Source organism: Perca fluviatilis, chromosome 17 (genome assembly GCF_010015445.1).
Source record: "Perca fluviatilis chromosome 17, GENO_Pfluv_1.0, whole genome shotgun sequence".
Taxonomy (NCBI): domain Eukaryota; kingdom Metazoa; phylum Chordata; class Actinopteri; order Perciformes; family Percidae; genus Perca; species Perca fluviatilis.
The window spans coordinates 29,535,795-29,552,992 of record NC_053128.1 but is presented as its reverse complement, the minus strand read 5'-3'; the positions used below and the strand labels follow the sequence as shown (position 1 = coordinate 29,552,992).

General features: G+C 41.9%; 1 protein-coding gene across 4 annotated transcripts; it reads right to left on the bottom strand.

The window, feature by feature from the left end:
- Window positions 1-4,970: 4,970 nt before the first annotated feature.
- marveld2a (MARVEL domain containing 2a) lies at window positions 4,971-17,198 on the bottom strand. 4 transcript variants are annotated; one of them, XM_039780217.1, is made up of 9 exons: window positions 17,095-17,197; window positions 14,170-14,554; window positions 12,452-13,435; window positions 11,382-11,602; window positions 9,976-10,011; window positions 9,345-9,505; window positions 7,762-7,933; window positions 6,101-6,151; window positions 4,971-5,219 (listed from the first exon to the last, which is right to left on the bottom strand). In XM_039780217.1, exons 2-9 carry the CDS (start codon window positions 14,225-14,227, stop codon window positions 5,100-5,102), a joined length of 1,803 nt encoding a protein of 600 aa, XP_039636151.1. In that variant the 5' UTR covers window positions 14,228-14,554; window positions 17,095-17,197; the 3' UTR covers window positions 4,971-5,099. The 4 variants fall into 4 exon arrangements, with proteins under 4 accessions (XP_039636151.1, XP_039636148.1, XP_039636149.1 ...); XM_039780214.1 differs by having other exon boundaries at window positions 5,100-5,219; window positions 14,463-14,554; window positions 17,095-17,198; XM_039780215.1 differs by having other exon boundaries at window positions 5,100-5,219; window positions 14,496-14,554; window positions 17,095-17,198.

The following is a 17,198-nucleotide window of genomic DNA, read 5'->3' as shown; positions in this document are numbered from 1 at the left end:
TATCTGAAGATTCTTTTATATAGACCTTAGTGGTCCCCTAATACTGTATCTGAAGTCTCTTTTATATAGACCTTAGTGGTCCCCTAATACTGTATCTGAAGTCTCTTTTATATAGACCTTAGTGGTCCCCTAATACTGTATCTGAAGTCTCTTTTATATAGACCTTAGTGGTCCCCCTAATACTGTATCTGAAGTCTCTTTTATATAGACCTTAGTGGTCCCCTAATACTGTATCTGAAGTCTCTTTTATATAGACCTTAGTGGTCCCCTAATACTGTATCTGAAGTCTCTTTTATATAGACCTTAGTGGTCCCCTAATACTGTATCTGAAGTCTCTTTTATATAGACCTTAGTGGTCCCCTAATACTGTATCTGAAGTCTCTTTTATATAGACCTTAGTGGTGCCCTAATACTGTATCTGAAGTCTCTTTTATATAGACCTTAGTGGTCCCCTAATACTGTATCTGAAGTCTCTTTTATATAGGCCTTAGTGGTCCCCTAATACTGTATCTGAAGTCTCTTTTATATAATAATAATAATAATAATAATAATAATAATAATAATAAATTGAATTTATATAGCGCTTTTCATGGACTCAAAGTCGCTTTACAGGGCAGGGTAGATTATAAAAACATAACAAAACAAAATGAGCAAACAAAACAAGTAGAACAAAACAAGATGCAGATGAAAAAGGGAGGGGGGCAGGTGGACTATGGGTAGGCTGAGGTGAAGAGATGGGTCTTGAGGCGGGACTGGAAGACGGTGAGGGACTCAGAGGTGCGGATCTCTTGGGGGAGGGAGTTCCAGAGCCTGGGAGCTGCTCTGGAGAAGGCTCTGTCCCCAAAACAGCGCAGGTTGGACTTTTGGATGGAGAGGAGACCGGTTGAGGTGGATCTGAGGGACCGTGAGGGTTGGTAGGGGGAGAGGAGGTCAGTGAGGTATGAGGGGGCCAGATGGTGGAGGGCTTTATAGGTGAGGACCAGGATTTTGTAGGTGATCCGGTGGGAAATGGGAAGCCAGTGGAGTTGTTTAGGACTGGAGTGATGTGGTGCCAGGATTTGGAGCAGGTAATGAGGCGGGCGGCTGAGTTCTGGACCGGTTGGGTCGCTGATGTTGGTAGAGCTGATGCCGAGGAGAAGTGAGTTGCAGTAGTCCAGTCGGGAGGAGATGAAGGCGTGAATGAGTCTTTCAGCAGCGGGGGGTGTGAGAGAGGGTCTGATTTTGGCGATGTTGCGGAGGTGAAAGAAGGAGGATTTAATGACTTGACGGATGTGAGGCTCAAGGGAGAGGGTAGAATCAAAGATAACGCCAAGGTTGCGGGCCTGGGGAGATGGGGAGACAATGGTGCCGTCGATGGTGAGAGTGGGGTTATTGGTTTTGCTGAGTGTGGATTTGGAGCCGATCAGAAGGAATTCTGTTTTGTCGCTGTCAAAGCGACAAAACAGTCCCACAATGAGCTTTCCTTAGGATGTGCCATTTCTGTGTCTGTAGCTATTGAGGAGGAGAGAGGGGGGGGCAAGGTGGAGGGTGGGGGTGTGGCCTTGACCAACTGCCACTTTGCTCGTTTGAAAGCCATGATGTCTCTCTCTCTCTCATGGGTGGGCCAAATTCTCTGGGCGGGCAAAGCAGAGAAAGGGGAGGTAACCTTGCTCCTTATGACCTCATAAGGAGAAGATTCCTGATTGGCCCATCTGAGCTTTCATTTTCTCAAAGGTAGAGCAGGATACCCAGGGCTCGGTTTACACCTATCACCATTTCTAGCCACTGGGGGACCATAGGCAGGCTGGGGGAACGCATATTAATGTTAAAAAACCTCATAAAGTGAAATTGTCATGCCATGGGACCTTTAATGTGCGGTTACATCTCAGTAGGACCTGTCCTTATGTTATGGTGTCCTGAAACCATTGTCCATAATAAAAGCAGCACATTTTAACATTTGAAAAGCTGTAACAAAAGTTTCCTGTTTTTGCAGTCAAAAATGACTTGAACAACTGACCCTCCTTACTCATTTATCTCTGGAGTTTCTTCAACTTTATTCTGCTGAGTTTAAACACAACACCCTGGGTTGTTCTTGTTCCCTTTTTTCCAGTTAAAGAAACTGTCTGCCTGCCGATAAAGGAATAAAGGAAGACCACAGGGCATCAGTGCAGAAGCAGAACTGTATTCTTGAGACAGAAAGCACCAATTAATCACTTTAAATTATGAAGAAAAAAAAAATATACAGCAACATGTACAATTATACTTGATAACATGAGAGAAACACAGACCTTGTGATATAATTTCCTGTCAATCAAAGAGTCCAATGTTTACAGTGGTATAAAGAAGATAAAATGGAGATATTCAGGAACTTAGTGACTATAAAGTACATGTTTAATCTGTGAAATAGTAGAAGTGTTACAACACACATTTAAAATTCTACGATAAGACATGCATAATTCCAGATTGAAACAAACAGAAGACAGTGCACAATAATAAAAAAAATACAAACAATAGTCACAGCAGCTCAAGAAACCAGCTAGATTAGGATTAGTCCAAACAAGTGGTGGTTTTCATTTGTGAAATTTATGTGGACAGACAGACAGACATGAAAACTGACAGGCGCACTTGCAGCGGAGGTAAACCTTTACAGAAATAAATGCAGCGTCTTACATTTTTACATTTCCATCTTCCACCGATTACATGCTAACATTCCTCCATCAGACACCAGTGTCATTTTATGAGATTAAGAGTTAAGCCTCAGCTACAATCACAGTCACAGTATCACACACACATATATATAAAGTTCTTTGCATATTCCAATAAATTTTAAAAAGGAATAGTTTGACATTTTGGGAAACGTGTTTATTTACTTGCTGGCAGAGAGTTAGATGAGATGATAGATACCCCTCTCATATATTTTCCTCCACCATGGAGGTTAGTTTTACAGTGCAGTTTGTCTCTCAGCAGGAATATGGAAAAACTAGTGGCCTGATTTTCATGAAACTTGTTGTAAAGGTGTAGGGCTGGGTTAAAATAATCGATTTTCCAATTTAAATTGATCTTTGTTTGAGTGATCTCCTGAAAATGATCTTTTAATATATACCTTCTCACTATGGATGTAAAAGGGCATCACGTAACACACACAAAGCTGTCAAGCTGGGGAGCGGATTTCATGTGCAGGATGTTAAGTTAAGGGGAAAATGCAACAATGTCACCCAGGAAACAGGTGTTTGTGTCCCAGGACTACTTAAGGGGACCCAAACCACAATCTTTTTTTTAATTTTTTTTATCTCAAGTTGTTTTGGAGTCTAAACTTAAAAGGGTAACTACAGTTTTTTTCAACCTGGTCCATATTTTCCTATGTTTTTTGTGTCTTAGTGACTGATGGGAACAACAATCTTTGGCATTGGTCCAGTATTAAGCAAGATTGCTGCAGTCGGCAGCAGAGAAACAGGCTACAATGTAAGTTAATAGAGCAATTGTCCAGCTTGTATTTACCTTCACTAAAGTGCTCGTTTTGCCGCTGACTCAGGCTCAGATTATTATTCTAAGTGTCTGACAACATTATGGAAAGGATTTCTAAGGAGGTCAACCTTTCTGTTAAAGAGTAAGATCCTTTTTTTAAACATAAAAACATATCTGCGAAATTGACTTCGCTAAACCCACCAGACTCCATGTAAATAAACAGTAATTTTAGCATCGTAAAATCCACTTCATTCAAAGTAGACAGAAACAAAATAAAACTATGAAAAGCTGTTTTGGGTCGTCTTTCCACTTTTCCAACCATTACAACTCTAGTGTTGGTTGACATAAACACATAGTTTACTGATTTACATGTGAAAATACGTTGGCTCTAATACTAAAAGTATTCTTTTTAAAGGATTTAAAAGTTCTATCTCTGAAGGGATCCTTTCCATAATGTTGTCAGACACTTATAATAATAATCTGAGTCTGTCAGCGGCAAAACGAGCACTTTTGTGAAGATAAATACAAGCTGGACAATTGCTCTATTAACTTACATTGTAGCTTGTTTCGCTGCTGCTGACTGCAGCGATCTCGCTTAATACTGGACCAATGCCAAAGATTGTTGTTCCCATCGGTCATGTCTTAGACACAAAAACATAGGAAAATAGGGTCCAGGTTCAACAAAATGGTAGTTACCCTTTTAAGTTTAGACTCCAAAACAACTAGTTAAGATTAGAAAAAAAAAAAAGATTGTGGTTTGGGTAAAAACACCAGTCCCCTTAAGTAGTCCCGGGACACAAACACCTGTTTCCTGGGTGACATAGTTGTGTTTTTTCCCTTAACTTAAAAAAAAATAAATAAACTGTAGTTACCCTTTAACTGTCCTTGCCGCAAATCAGTCACCTTTTGTCGGCTAAACCTAACTGCCACCCTCATGGTACCCTTTCTCAGCTAAATTCAACTGTAAAGACCAGAAGTTCTGTTGAATTGTCAGAGAGAGAAAGAGAGGGCTTTTTTTGATTGTTTACAATGGTATAGTTGTACTGTACTAGATTGTGTTGACGACTGCTATAGTTTGTCAATGTAAGTAAAAAGTACTTTAACTTTTTCGGGGTAAATTCTTAATGTAATCATTAAAACAGGTGCATTATAAAAAGCATTTGAGGGTTGCTTCTTTCTTGTACAATTTCTGGCATAAGTTTTCTCAGAATCTCTTTTATATCCAGGCTAAAATTTGTATTGTAACTGAAATTTACCTAACCTAATTGATATCAAATTATCAAAAAATTAAAAGGTGACCGAATTGGGACCCTGTGAATCTGAGTCTAAACGATTTGGGAAGTCATTGGCAATACCCAGCCCTAGAAGGTAGCATGGGCCAAGGAAGCACCCATTAAATCTTGGGAGCGGATTTCCCAAAATGTGAAAGTATTCCTTTAAGTATAAAAGCCTTCCCCTTTGGTTCTACGTGTGGGCTTTAGTAAACATACATACAATACAAAACTGCTGATAGACAACAACTGCAGTACGGATACAGAAACATCCTGTTTACTCTCCAGTTAAAATGTCGTTTCCACCACCAGTAGAGCTCAGCTGTCAGAAATAGTTCTGCATTAGTGATCAGCGGTGTAGCAGGGTAGAGACGCCTCAGAGCTTTAGCCGAATCCATCGTTCCACTCCATCACTTTGTCGTATTCTTGGATCTTCTTTTTGATGTGCGACAGTTTGCTCTTCAGGTACTCGCAGCGCTCCTTCTTCTCGAGGAAAGTCGGGTCCTGGTTGGATGAATGAAAACGAAAGGTTTGACTTTCAGACAAACGAGTCACTTCAATGATTATTTACGTATTTATTCAGCTGTTAAGGAGCAGTTACTCATATGACTACTATTATACCTAAGAGATAACGCTGGTGACATTCAGGGACACACGGAAACTGCGGACGCAGAATTCTCCAAAGTTTCCCGCAGATAAAAATAAAATAAAAAATAGATTTTTTTAAAATTAAACTCTGAATTTTAACACATCTCCACCCCAAGTGGAAAAACAGTCCGCTGTTCTGCAGATTTTCATTCTGGATCACCGCTGAAAACGGTGATTTTCTATATTTCTCTAATTAGCCCGTAAAAAGACCCAAACCAACAGTGAATGTATCAACTAACAAGTATTGTGTGTATCAAGCCCTGATATATGTTCTTCCTCTGTGACACAAAGCTCTATTGTTGTTAAAAACACGTCAGTGAGCCACACTGCTGCACTCGGTGACATGTTCCCTCATCAGCATGAACACACACACAGCGTAGTTTATTTTGACTAAATCCCACACCCACACACACACACACACACACACACACACAAACTATAGCGACCAGCTGTTTTAGGAAGTTACCGGTACTAATGAAACTGTAGATTTGTTGTTTTTAAAAATGTACGTCCTTAGTAGGAACCAATGGGCTTGGAACTGAGAGCAACAGACCGAAGGTATCGAGGGACGGACTTACAGGTTGTTAGTTTCGGTCTTTTCATGGGCTTTGAAAAACATAAAATCTGACTTTTACGTTAATCTATTTAGATATTTAGAATCTGTGTCAAAGAGCAACAAAAAAAGAGGCACTGCTACAGATGGTGTATACAAAACATCAACAAGACAATAGGCTCACATTTTTCTTCCTCTGGTAGTCCTGAAGGATTTTGTTAATGCGATCAACCTCCTGCAATGACAGATAGAGATAGAGAGAGAGAGAGAGAGAGAGAGAGAGAGACCGTGTTAAACAGGTCCATCCATTAAAGAGTGAAATGCAGGAAAATCCTTCAACAATTATGAAAATGAGGTGCAATGAAATGTAGGTGCTTCTGCATGGAGCAGAGAAGGAATTTGAGGGTGGAGGGGAAGTGCAGCGGGAACAGGAAGTGTAAACAGAGGATGTTACAAGATAGGGAAATGAGGCACGTTTCAACAAAAAGACCGGGTGCAATATTCCAGACACAACTGGTCTCTGACCAAAATGTTTCCTCAGTAGTCACATGAAACCAAACACTGGTCGAAACTGTCCAGCAGGGCTTTTGACACACAGAATCAGATGGAATGGGCGGTAACTTTTGTTTATCAATGCAAAGTGCAGTCCAGTGTGCTGTGATGGTGCACTTTAACTATTTGAGGCTTGGTAAAGGTGTGGCTACCAGTAGCACACATGAGAACTGGGTTGGATTAAAAAAAGGTCCTAAAATAAACTAATTTCTCAATCAGCTTCTTACTTTTTAATTTCATCTTTTGAAGTGTTTGCAAAGACAGCATTTAAAAATGGACTTCACCTAAACTGCAAGCATCTAAATGTTTTCCAAACCTGAAAAAGATTTTTTTTGTCTGCACAATGTGAAATATGTAAATATACGTAAGGAGTACTGCATATTCAGATATTAAAAAGAGTACTTCTGCAATTGTAAAACTAGGAGTCTAAGAAAAAAATCAATAAACTTGAGTATCGAGATTTTATTTTGCAATACTGTATCGATTTAAAAAAAAAAACAATATTGATTTTAATTTTTTTTTAGATTACGTGCAAAAATATTAATGTAAGACAGTGGTTCACGTTTATGTTGTGTTTAAACCCCCTACCGCTAGACGGCTATGCTGAGACACACCACTAGTGTCCTTGCCTAGCAGTGCCTAACAGTGTCTAACAGTACCTAACAGGGCCTAACAGTGCCTGACTTTTTTGCTAGCAGCTAACAACGTAGCTATGGCTGAACTTTGGCCTACTTTAGCATATCAACATTAGCTCACTAAGAACCTGGGAACCACAATCCCAAACTGGCAGTTTGATTTTCGTGTACTGAATTGTTTACCTAAAGTAAACTTTTTTGACGTTTATGAAGTCAAAAAGACTTTATTAGTTTTTCTAAAATCTAATATTGAATCTTGACCCATGTATCGTGATACGTATCGTATCGCCAGATTCTTGCCAATACACAGCCCGATCTAAAACACAAAAAAAAAAACTGTATGTCAGCCTCGATTTTGCTGAAAATTTAAGTCCTGAGTGTGGGTCAAGCTACAAAAATACTGAGCCTACAATTCCCATAATGCAAGGTGACTATAACATTTCTTAAACCGTACCTGCCTGTTGAATAAATGTACTTATAATGATTTAAATGATATTACGTGTAAAATCAGTGGGAGTGAGCCTTTAAATAGCTTGTATATATCAGAGACAAAAATACTCCAAACTAGATATACAAAGCCTGACTTCAGAAACAATAAATGCACACAAAGAAAAATTAATCATTTAGAGAAGCATAGAAGATGTGTGCAACCAATCACCATCTGGCTGGTGGGGTTCTGGGGCAGACTGCGCATTATGGCGTCCATCTCATCGAACTTCTTGAGGGTAGCCTGCACCTCCGAGTGGATTTCTTTGTACTCTGAGTACTGGTCGTTGAAGACGGCTCGGTACTGGTCCCGCTCCTCGTCTGACCGGATCGTTGGGTACTTGCTGCACGATGGAGGTAGAGAAGGATACTTCAGTAACATTATGAGAGTAAACAAACTTAAGTGTGTTTGCCCGTTCAGTTTAGATCATTTCAGCTGGTGTGAAAGCTGTCAGTCAATCAAACTGTGGTGCGGACTGGACAACTCAGTCGAGACCTCTGCAAAAAGAGGATGAACACCCCTGGCTTGCTACTTGGGTCAAGTTGAATAAAGTGCTTTCTGACATTTTAAAGTGCTCATATTATGCTTTTTGGCCTTTTCTCCTTTCCTTTATTGTGTTATATACATTTTTGTGCACGTTATAGATTTACAAAGTGAAAAAGCCCAAAGTCCCCCCCAAAGGGACTTACCATCTCCAACAGAAAACACTGTTCACCAACTGCTCCAAACAGCTCTATTGTAGTCCAGCCTTTACTTCAGAGACAGACATGGTCACTTTGGAACACATGTTATAATGCTCGCCCTCAAACTCTGCTTCTGACTGGCTAGTAGTTCTTACCTAGGTACTGTCAGGGCACGCCCTCATACTCTGCTTCTGACTGGCTAGTAGTCCTTACCTAGGTACTGTCAGGGCACACCCTCATACTCTGCTTCTGACTGGCTAGTAGTCCTTACCTAGGTACTGTCAGGGCACGCCCTCATACTCTGCTTCTGACTGGCTAGTAGTCCTTACCTAGGTACTGTCAGGGCACGCCCTCATACTCTGCTTCTGACTGGCTAGTAGTCCTTACCTAGGTACTGTCAGGGGCAGCCCTCATACTCTGCTTCTGACTGGCTAGTAGTCCTTACCTAGGTACTGTCAGGGAACGCCCTCATACTCTGCTTCTGACTGGCTAGTAGTCCTTAGCTAGGTACTGAGCATGTGCGACTCCCAACAAAGATGGAACAGAAGTGAGATGTCTCACTCTGTAGCTAAAACAGAGAGCTCAACACACAGGGTAAAAAGAGGAGCTGCAGCAATGTGCAGTACAACAAAAATACGGTGTCTTTTGAAGATTAAACCATGTAAACCTATTCTGGTACAACCTCTAAATACAATTATCAACCTGAAAATGAGCACAATATGAGCACTTTAAAGGACAAACGATTTATTGAGAAAACAATTGCTGGATTAATCGTTGATACAAATAATAATTAGTTTCAGCCCTACAGTTTATTGTATCTACTTTACTATGCAGTATACTGTAAAAAATAAACAAATAATCTTAACAAAAGGTGACTCAAAATGACTAAGGTAATATCAGCGTGACCACCAACTGCGCTTGGTAAACATGGCTTTTTAATGATGTTTTTTAATTATTTATTATTATATGTTGTATTTAGATTGATCTTTTGCGATTACTGTTGTCACTGCTGCCAAACCAACTGTCTCTCTGGGGACAAATAAAGTTCTATTCGATTTTTTCAGCACTTACCTGATGTAGTCAGGCACAATAACAGGTTTTGGAATGTGTCCTGATGGTATAGCTCCCTGCAAAATGTGTGGTGGAACTGCTTTTGGAGCAGCCTGGATGGGAATGACCGAGGAGTCTTGGATATGTTCAGGAGCTCTGGCTGCAGAAGCCGAAACTGGAATCTGCATGGACACAGCAACAGGAAAAACAAACTATGTCAAATTTAAAGGTTGTGTCGGTAGGATTGTGAACATCCAGGACTTAACCAAAAAATGTGAACATCGACAACTTCTTAGTCCCTCCCCCCTTTCTGCTAAAGCCTAAAATGGAGTCCTAAGCTACTCCCCCCACAAGGGAGAATGAATGCGTGTGCATGAGCAGTGATTAACACGCAGTTAGACACTCCCCCTGGCCCTGATTGGTGCATCTGAACCTGAAATGACCTGCTTCATGCAGTTCTACTGGAACATAGGGTCAGTTTCAGCAAATACGACAGAAAGTTAGTTTTACCTACTGCACCTTTAATTGTGCTGATTGAGCTACTGAATTACATAAAAAGAAAAAAAAAAAGTGTTAAATTTCATGCTTTCAACAACCCCAACGTAGATATGTTTCTGTCTGTATTATGATTTTTAAATTACAGGATGCTTACCAATGATTGTGTCGCTCGCAGGTCGGAGGGACGCATCTGTGTGTACAAAACATACAAAATAAATAAATAAAGTTAACATGCAGCTAATGTTGATGATCAACTATTAAAAGAATAGTTTGACATTTTGGGAAATGTGCTTATTCGCTTTCTTGCAGAGAGTTAGATGAGAGGATTGACAATAGGGTTGCCAATAACGATTATTTTCATTGTTGATTCATCAGTCTACTATAATATGGTTGATCTTTAAAATGCCAGAAAATTGTGAAAAATGTCGATCCGTGTTTTCCAAAGCCCAAGATGACGTCCTGAAATGTCTCGTTTTGTCCATATTTGTATCAATCCTCTCATCTAACTCTCTGCAAGAAAGCAAATGAGCATATTTCCAAAGAGACCAAAACACAAACAAACAAAAACAAACAGCCACACTACTACATTTTTATGTGGCATTTTGAGACAAAAAAACGATCTCTGTCCACATGGAGTTTGAGCTCCAGTAGCAGAACTAATCTCCGTCCATATTAACAGGTCTGACAACACATATCACGTGACCGTTCACACACACTGGGCATGTGCGTGCCGCTGTAAACAGGATGTAGATTGTCTGACGTTACTCTGCGGTTGAAAGTCATGGGTGTATAAGTTGAAAATACAGAAAATACAACGGTTAAAAAAAAGTAAGAGCAGGGATTCATTAGCTTGTACCGACGACGAGGTGGAACTGTTACTGAAAGGTTTGAGGCCTACCTAACCGATAACACTGACTGACGTGCGTCGTCGTCTCCAAAGGTCTCCGTTTGTGCCCGTCCAGACTACAAAGCAACCCCGGAGTTTTCAAACCAAAACGGGGGCCGCAGCGTTTCCAAATGTCTCCATTTTAGGGGCCGAAGTAGTGTGAATGCAATGCGTTAACGTAGCAAAAGATATTCGTTTATAAACCAAAATGTAGTAGTGTAAATGTCGTCTCAAAAACTAGCATAGTTGGGGCGGCCTCTAGCTCATCCAGTAAGAGCGTGCGCCCCATGTAGGCTGAGTCCTCACCCATCTCTCTCCCCCTTTCCTGTCTAGCCACTGTCACTATCTAATAAATGGAAAAGCCCCCCCAAAAAAATTTAAAATAAAACTAGCATAGTTAAACTATCCTGTGTGTGCACCTTTTTGCCCTGCGGCACACAGATAGGACTCACAGACACCACCAACTCATTCCTCCACAGCTGTACGCCTGTGTGCAAATGATGTGGTTTGCTGTTGCATTGCAGTCTGTGTGTGTCAACATGTCTGCAGCCTGTTTTTTAGCCATCGGAGTGATAGATAGGGTTGGAATAACCCTTAAAGTTTAAGAAGAATCCCTGAGTGACTTTGAAGAATCCCATGACCCAACCCTTAAAACAAACGGTCTGTGATCTCACCTCAAGGCCGTGCTTCTCCCGGTATCTGCGAGCGGCTTCATGTCTCCACAGCTTGAGACTCACCAAGGCTCCGATCAGATACAAAAGCAGAGTGACAAACAGGAAGATAATGGCAGCAGTCTGGCCTGCCTCTGTTCTGCAGAACGCCCCATTGATGCCATTGTTAAAGACCGGGTAGGAGCAGAGCCCTCCGCGGGTTGTGTCTCGGACATAGGCGATGCCTGGTAAACCAAAAAGATAACATGCAATAAAGAGGTAGTGTAAAAAAATAAATAAAAATACTCCAGCAATACAGTATGACAGTCGATTTTGTGTTTTGACCATTTGTGATTGAAACCCTGTCTTGTTTACCATGCTTTGTGAGTGTGAATTTTTTATCATGTCCTCACCTTTCATTATCTATACAAACTAGGGCTGCACGATATGAGGAAAACATGCGCTACTGTTGTTGAATATCGCAATAAAAATATTACTTGCGATAAATAAACAGATATTAAAGTGTACTCCGTTCTGAATTTCTGCTGCTCTCAGGATTCTGCTAAAATGCTAAACAAATTGCTTGTTGAATATAAAACAAACCAAAGGAAAATATTTCCAACACTCTTTTATTAAACTAATTGAACATTGAATTGAATCTAAAAAGGCACCACTAAAAAAAAAAAAGGACAGTTACACTTTAAATTGCAGCTTTCTACTGATACATTTTCTTTCAACTAACAAAACAAAATCTCTGAGTGTCTTTCGCGATGTGTCGAAACCTTTCTTTGCATTTATTGCGGCAGGTGATATCGTAATGGCGATAAAAAAAAGGCGATATATTGTGCAGCCCTGACACAAACAATGTGTTTATCATTAAACTGCTAACAAGAAGAAATTTTTTTAGAAGAGCACACAGACTCTTCATAGCTTCTTGACGTTGCTCTCAAAGTGCACCAGATTGATGCATTTAACTTTAAAATGCACACCATTTTCTTTCAGGGGAGCAGAGGGTCAGAGGTCCAACCACCATAGTCTCACAAAAACCTGTGGAAAACTGTGAGATGTGTTGGCTGTGCAGCTGCGTTACCTACCTGCTCCCATGTACAGCACTGCCAGCGCCAGGTTTATGGTGAACTCAGTCAGAGGCCACCAGGAGGAGTCCAGCAGGATGGTGCGGTAGTACATGGTCATCCCCAGCACTAACATTATCACAGTCACCAACCAGGCCAGCCCCGCCACCACCAACACAAACGGGGTCTTGGGGCCTGAGTAGTAGGACCCCCCTGTCACACCTCCGTACCCCGCTCCGCCGTACCCTCCTGCGCCGTACCCTCCTCCGGGAGACGAGTAGCCAAACATGTTGAACCACTCGTTGTCTTTGTGGATGTAAGCGCAGACGCAGGCGAACACAGCTGCTCCCAGCAGGAGCTCCACACATCCCAGAATCCTCAGCAGTCCGGCCCAGGACTTCATGTAGTCGTAGCGCATATGATACTCCTCCACCCGCTCGCTGTAGGTCAGAGCTGTGCGGTAGGTTTGCCCCGACACGGACTCATGTGCGTCCAGAAGCTCCTTGCGCGAGTTGTGGCTGCTGCCTGAGCCGCCATACGGGTCCCGGTACGATCCAGGAACGGAGGGGGAATGTGGAGGAGAGCAGCGAACTCCTTCGCTGGTGGCGCTGTTGTTGTTGTTGTTAGATGAGGAGCCAGGCATAGACCACGCCTTTTTACTGCTGCGGCTACTTCCTCTGAATAAGTTCTTCCAGGAGTCCGGGATGAAGCGGTGGACCGGCTTGATGTCCAGGGCGGGGTCGTGGTCCGGGTCTGTGGTGTCCTCGCTGCCGCTGGGATACAACTCGGGCCCCACGGGAGGCTGGTCTGGCAGAGGCGGAGGAGGGAGCGGGTCGGCACTCTGGGCGAGGTGAGGCGCTCTCTGCTCCCTCAGCGGCAGCAGGTCGCTGGAGTCGGCTCGCGGTAAGGAGCCCGGCGGTACCTGGTCATAGTACGGCGACTGACGGACACGCTCAGTGCGTCCGTAAAAGCCTCCTCCATTGGACATTAGGATGGTGATGGTCCCTGAGAGCACGAGCACAGACACACACACACACACACGTTTAAATGTGTTTACATTTGAGCTGCAAGTAAAACTATTTTTAAAGACAATTTGTTGCTCGTCAGGAAATGATTTGTCAACTATTTTGATAATTGACTTATTAGCAGAAAGGCCAAATGTGCATTTGCTGTTTCCAGCTCATTAAAATATGAGGATTTGTCGCTTTTCTCAGTTTCATTAAATGGGGTTTGGACAAAAACAGGCATTTAAAAGATATCTCTAAAGATATTTTCACTGTGTAATAGACCTAAATAATACCAGGACACATTTTTAAAGTCTCACTTTTCAAGCTGACATCCTTGAAAGTCTTTTTTTTGTCAACCCCTGCCCCCCTCAAAACTCAAACTCTCAATTTAGTATCATGTAAGAAATAGAAAAGCATCAAATCCTCACAAATGACAAGCAGGAACTTGACTATTATTGACACAAATATCAAAATTGCTGCCAGTTATTTTTTCCATCAATGAATGAATTAATCGTTTAAGCTCTCGTCATATTATCATCAATTCAAATCATAAACAGAACTCTGTAGGTAAAGAAAGAGGAAACTAAAAGAGGAAAATAAAAAGGAAGAAGCCAGAAGATAACAACAAGTCCCCAGACTGATGAGAAATTCAAATTAGACATTCAAGAATACAACTCATGCAAAAGTCTGTTTACTCCCCGTTCCGAACAGATACAGCTGGACCCCCAGTACCTGAGCTCACCAGAGAAAAAGCCCTCATGAGTGAAGATGTTATCCCAGCATCCTCCATGCAAGCTGAGTCAAGAATGCATTGTTGTGCCGCAACCAAATTAGGAAGCACAAAATCCCCTGTGGTTGTTGTAAAAAAGTGCTCGTGTGTTGTTTTCCAGGAATGCTCAACTTACCAACAGTTGTTGCAGTCGGACAGCACAAAAATACATTCTTGACGACCAATCAGCCCTTAAAAGCCCATTTCCTTAAATGATCCCGAGAAGTAAAAAATATAATGAACTGTGCTTGTATACCTCTTTCACACGCAGTCACTCAACACGACTTACATTGGCCTGCAGCTCAGAATGCAAACCTGGTGTGAACGTACAGAGTGCAGATGAATCGCCTGTAAAGACACAAAGATATTAAAAAGGTCTGAGATGTGATGGGGGGACATTATCCGGCCTGCAACTATGCAGCCCAAAGAGCAGGGGTATGTTCAGTCTCAAAACGGTGTGCGCGCTTTGCTACGGTTTCCTGGTTGAACGAATGTTTCCTTGGAACTGTGTGCAACGTCTTCGAGATGTGTTTTCTCTCGTTTGGGGGGTGAGTCACAGGTCATACCCAATCAGCAGGGACGGGTCTGTTTACTCGTGGTAATAAAATGGCAGAGCGCTTGCGCACACAACAGGGTGTTCAACATGCCCACGTTTCAATATAAAAAAACGTGTTGCTACGTTCTGTCGGGGCTGAATGTGGCCACGGTGCACTAGAGAGCTCTGGGTCGACCGAGCCGGCTACTTCCTGTTTAGCGCCCTGTTAACTTCAATGGGGATGACGTAGGGCTGGGCGATATGGAGAAAAATCAGATATCACGATATTCTTGACCAAATACCTCGATATCGATATTGCGGCAATATTCTAGGGTTGACAACTGGTGCTTTAACAAAATATCTTGGCATCACATGATAGACACAGAAGTTGTATTTCCACTGTTCAGCCGCTATGTTAAAGGAACACGCCGACTTATTGGGATTTTGTCTTATTCACCGTAACCCCCAGAGTTAGATAAGTCCATACATACCCTTCTCATCTCCGTGCATGACGTAACTCTGTCTGACGGCTCCACCGCTAGCCTAGCTTAGCACAGATCCTGGAGGTAACCGGCTCCATCTAGCCTAGCTTAGCACAGATCCATGTTGAACATGTTGTGATTTATATAGTCACAGCGTGTACAAATAACAAGGTCACACGAGACACAGCCATCTTCTAACCGTATACATACTGGGAACTATATTCTCAGAAGGCGAAGCACTGCTACTTCTGCTACTTGGGCGGAGTGATATGCTCGCAGCACCTGAGAAGCCCTGTGGTGAGGAGCAGAGAGTAACAACGGTGCTTTTCAGGTGTTGCGCTAATCACTCCGATCTTCTGAGAAAAAAAAAAGGGGGGATGTAGAAGCATTTTTTGTTATTTGTACACGCGACTATGTTACAAATCACAACATGTAAAATAAAAAAGCGTTGGCGTTATTTTGTCACTTATTGGGAGCAGTAGGCTAGATGGAGCCGGTTACCTCCAGGATCTGTGCTTAAGCTATAGATGGAGCCGGTTACCTCCAGGATCTGTGCTAAGCTAGGCTAGCTGGAGCCGGTTACCTCCAGGATCTGTGCTAAGCTAGGCTAGATGGAGCCGGTTACCTCCAGGATCTGTGCTAAGCTAGGCTAGCGGTGGGTGAGTCAGACAGAGTTACGACACGCACAGAGATGAGAAGGGTATGTATGGACTTATCTAACTCTGGGGGATACTGTGTATAAGCTCCCAATAAGTCGGCATGTTTCTTTAAATTGGGTTCAAAATCCGGCACACTTCCTGGGACCCTGTAGCCAGGAGGTTTGCTGCTGGCCTGTGAGGGACAGATGCGGGAGGGAAGTTTAACATAGTTCATTTACACATACTACCAACGTTATTGACATACAAAGTTGGTTAAACATCGGCAGAGCATCTCCTTTAAGTAACACCTTTTTAATGCAGGACTTTAACTTGTAGTGTAGCATTTTTACAGTGTGGTATTAGTACTTTAACTTCAGTAAAGGACCTGAATATTAGGATAACGGCTCACGTTGAGGATGACTGTTTGTGAACTAACATTATCATCAGATTGACTTGACAGACGACTACTCCTGTTAGGAGGAAACGGTTTTATAATAAAATAGGAGTCTATAAACATGTCAGCTCTGATACAATAACATGACACTTATCTAAAGATGATAGGTAGTCTATACGTGCAGTTTAGTGTCCCAAATTATTTTCCAAAAAGTGTTCCAAATGATGAGGGTCTATTTGAGACAGGTTAGTTTATTAGTGTCCAAAAAACTGAGGGTTAGGGTTAGCAGGTTCATAATTAATTAAGGACATTGTATGGGGAATTTGGGACACTAAACTGCACGTGTATATAGACGATATATATATATATATATATATATATATATATATATATATATATATTCAGTCCAAAGTATTACATATAACGTCAATACTGTGTGTGCAGTCATGGAGGCCTCATAACGTTACAACAAACCTGCAGCTGGCACACAGCCACAGGGCTCGGTCGGGGGAACGAGTCAATGTAACACTTTCACACTTAACATGTGATTGTTAAGTCATATCCTGTTTAAAAGTTGTTTTATAAATGCAATAAAGAATGTAACTTTCAAAATTGTTGCTCTTAGTTGAGGCTTTTCTACAAGTTTCGTTACAACAAGCGGTAGACTTCGCTCGATGTGCCCGTTACGCTTCAAACATAACGTTGCGTTTACTGACTTTACGACATTAAAAGTTCACGTTTCAAACTAAAAAGGACTCCTAATCGATATCTAACCTAACACACGGATTAATACGTTTGAGTAGGGTATGTAAATACAGTCTGTAGTCTGCCTCACTTACCTTGTTCGCTTCCTTTCCTTCTCCTTATCCTTTTTTCTCTCTCTCTCCCATTTCAGTAACGTTAAACCTACAGGTTTCCCTCGCGACTCTGACCTGCCCATCCC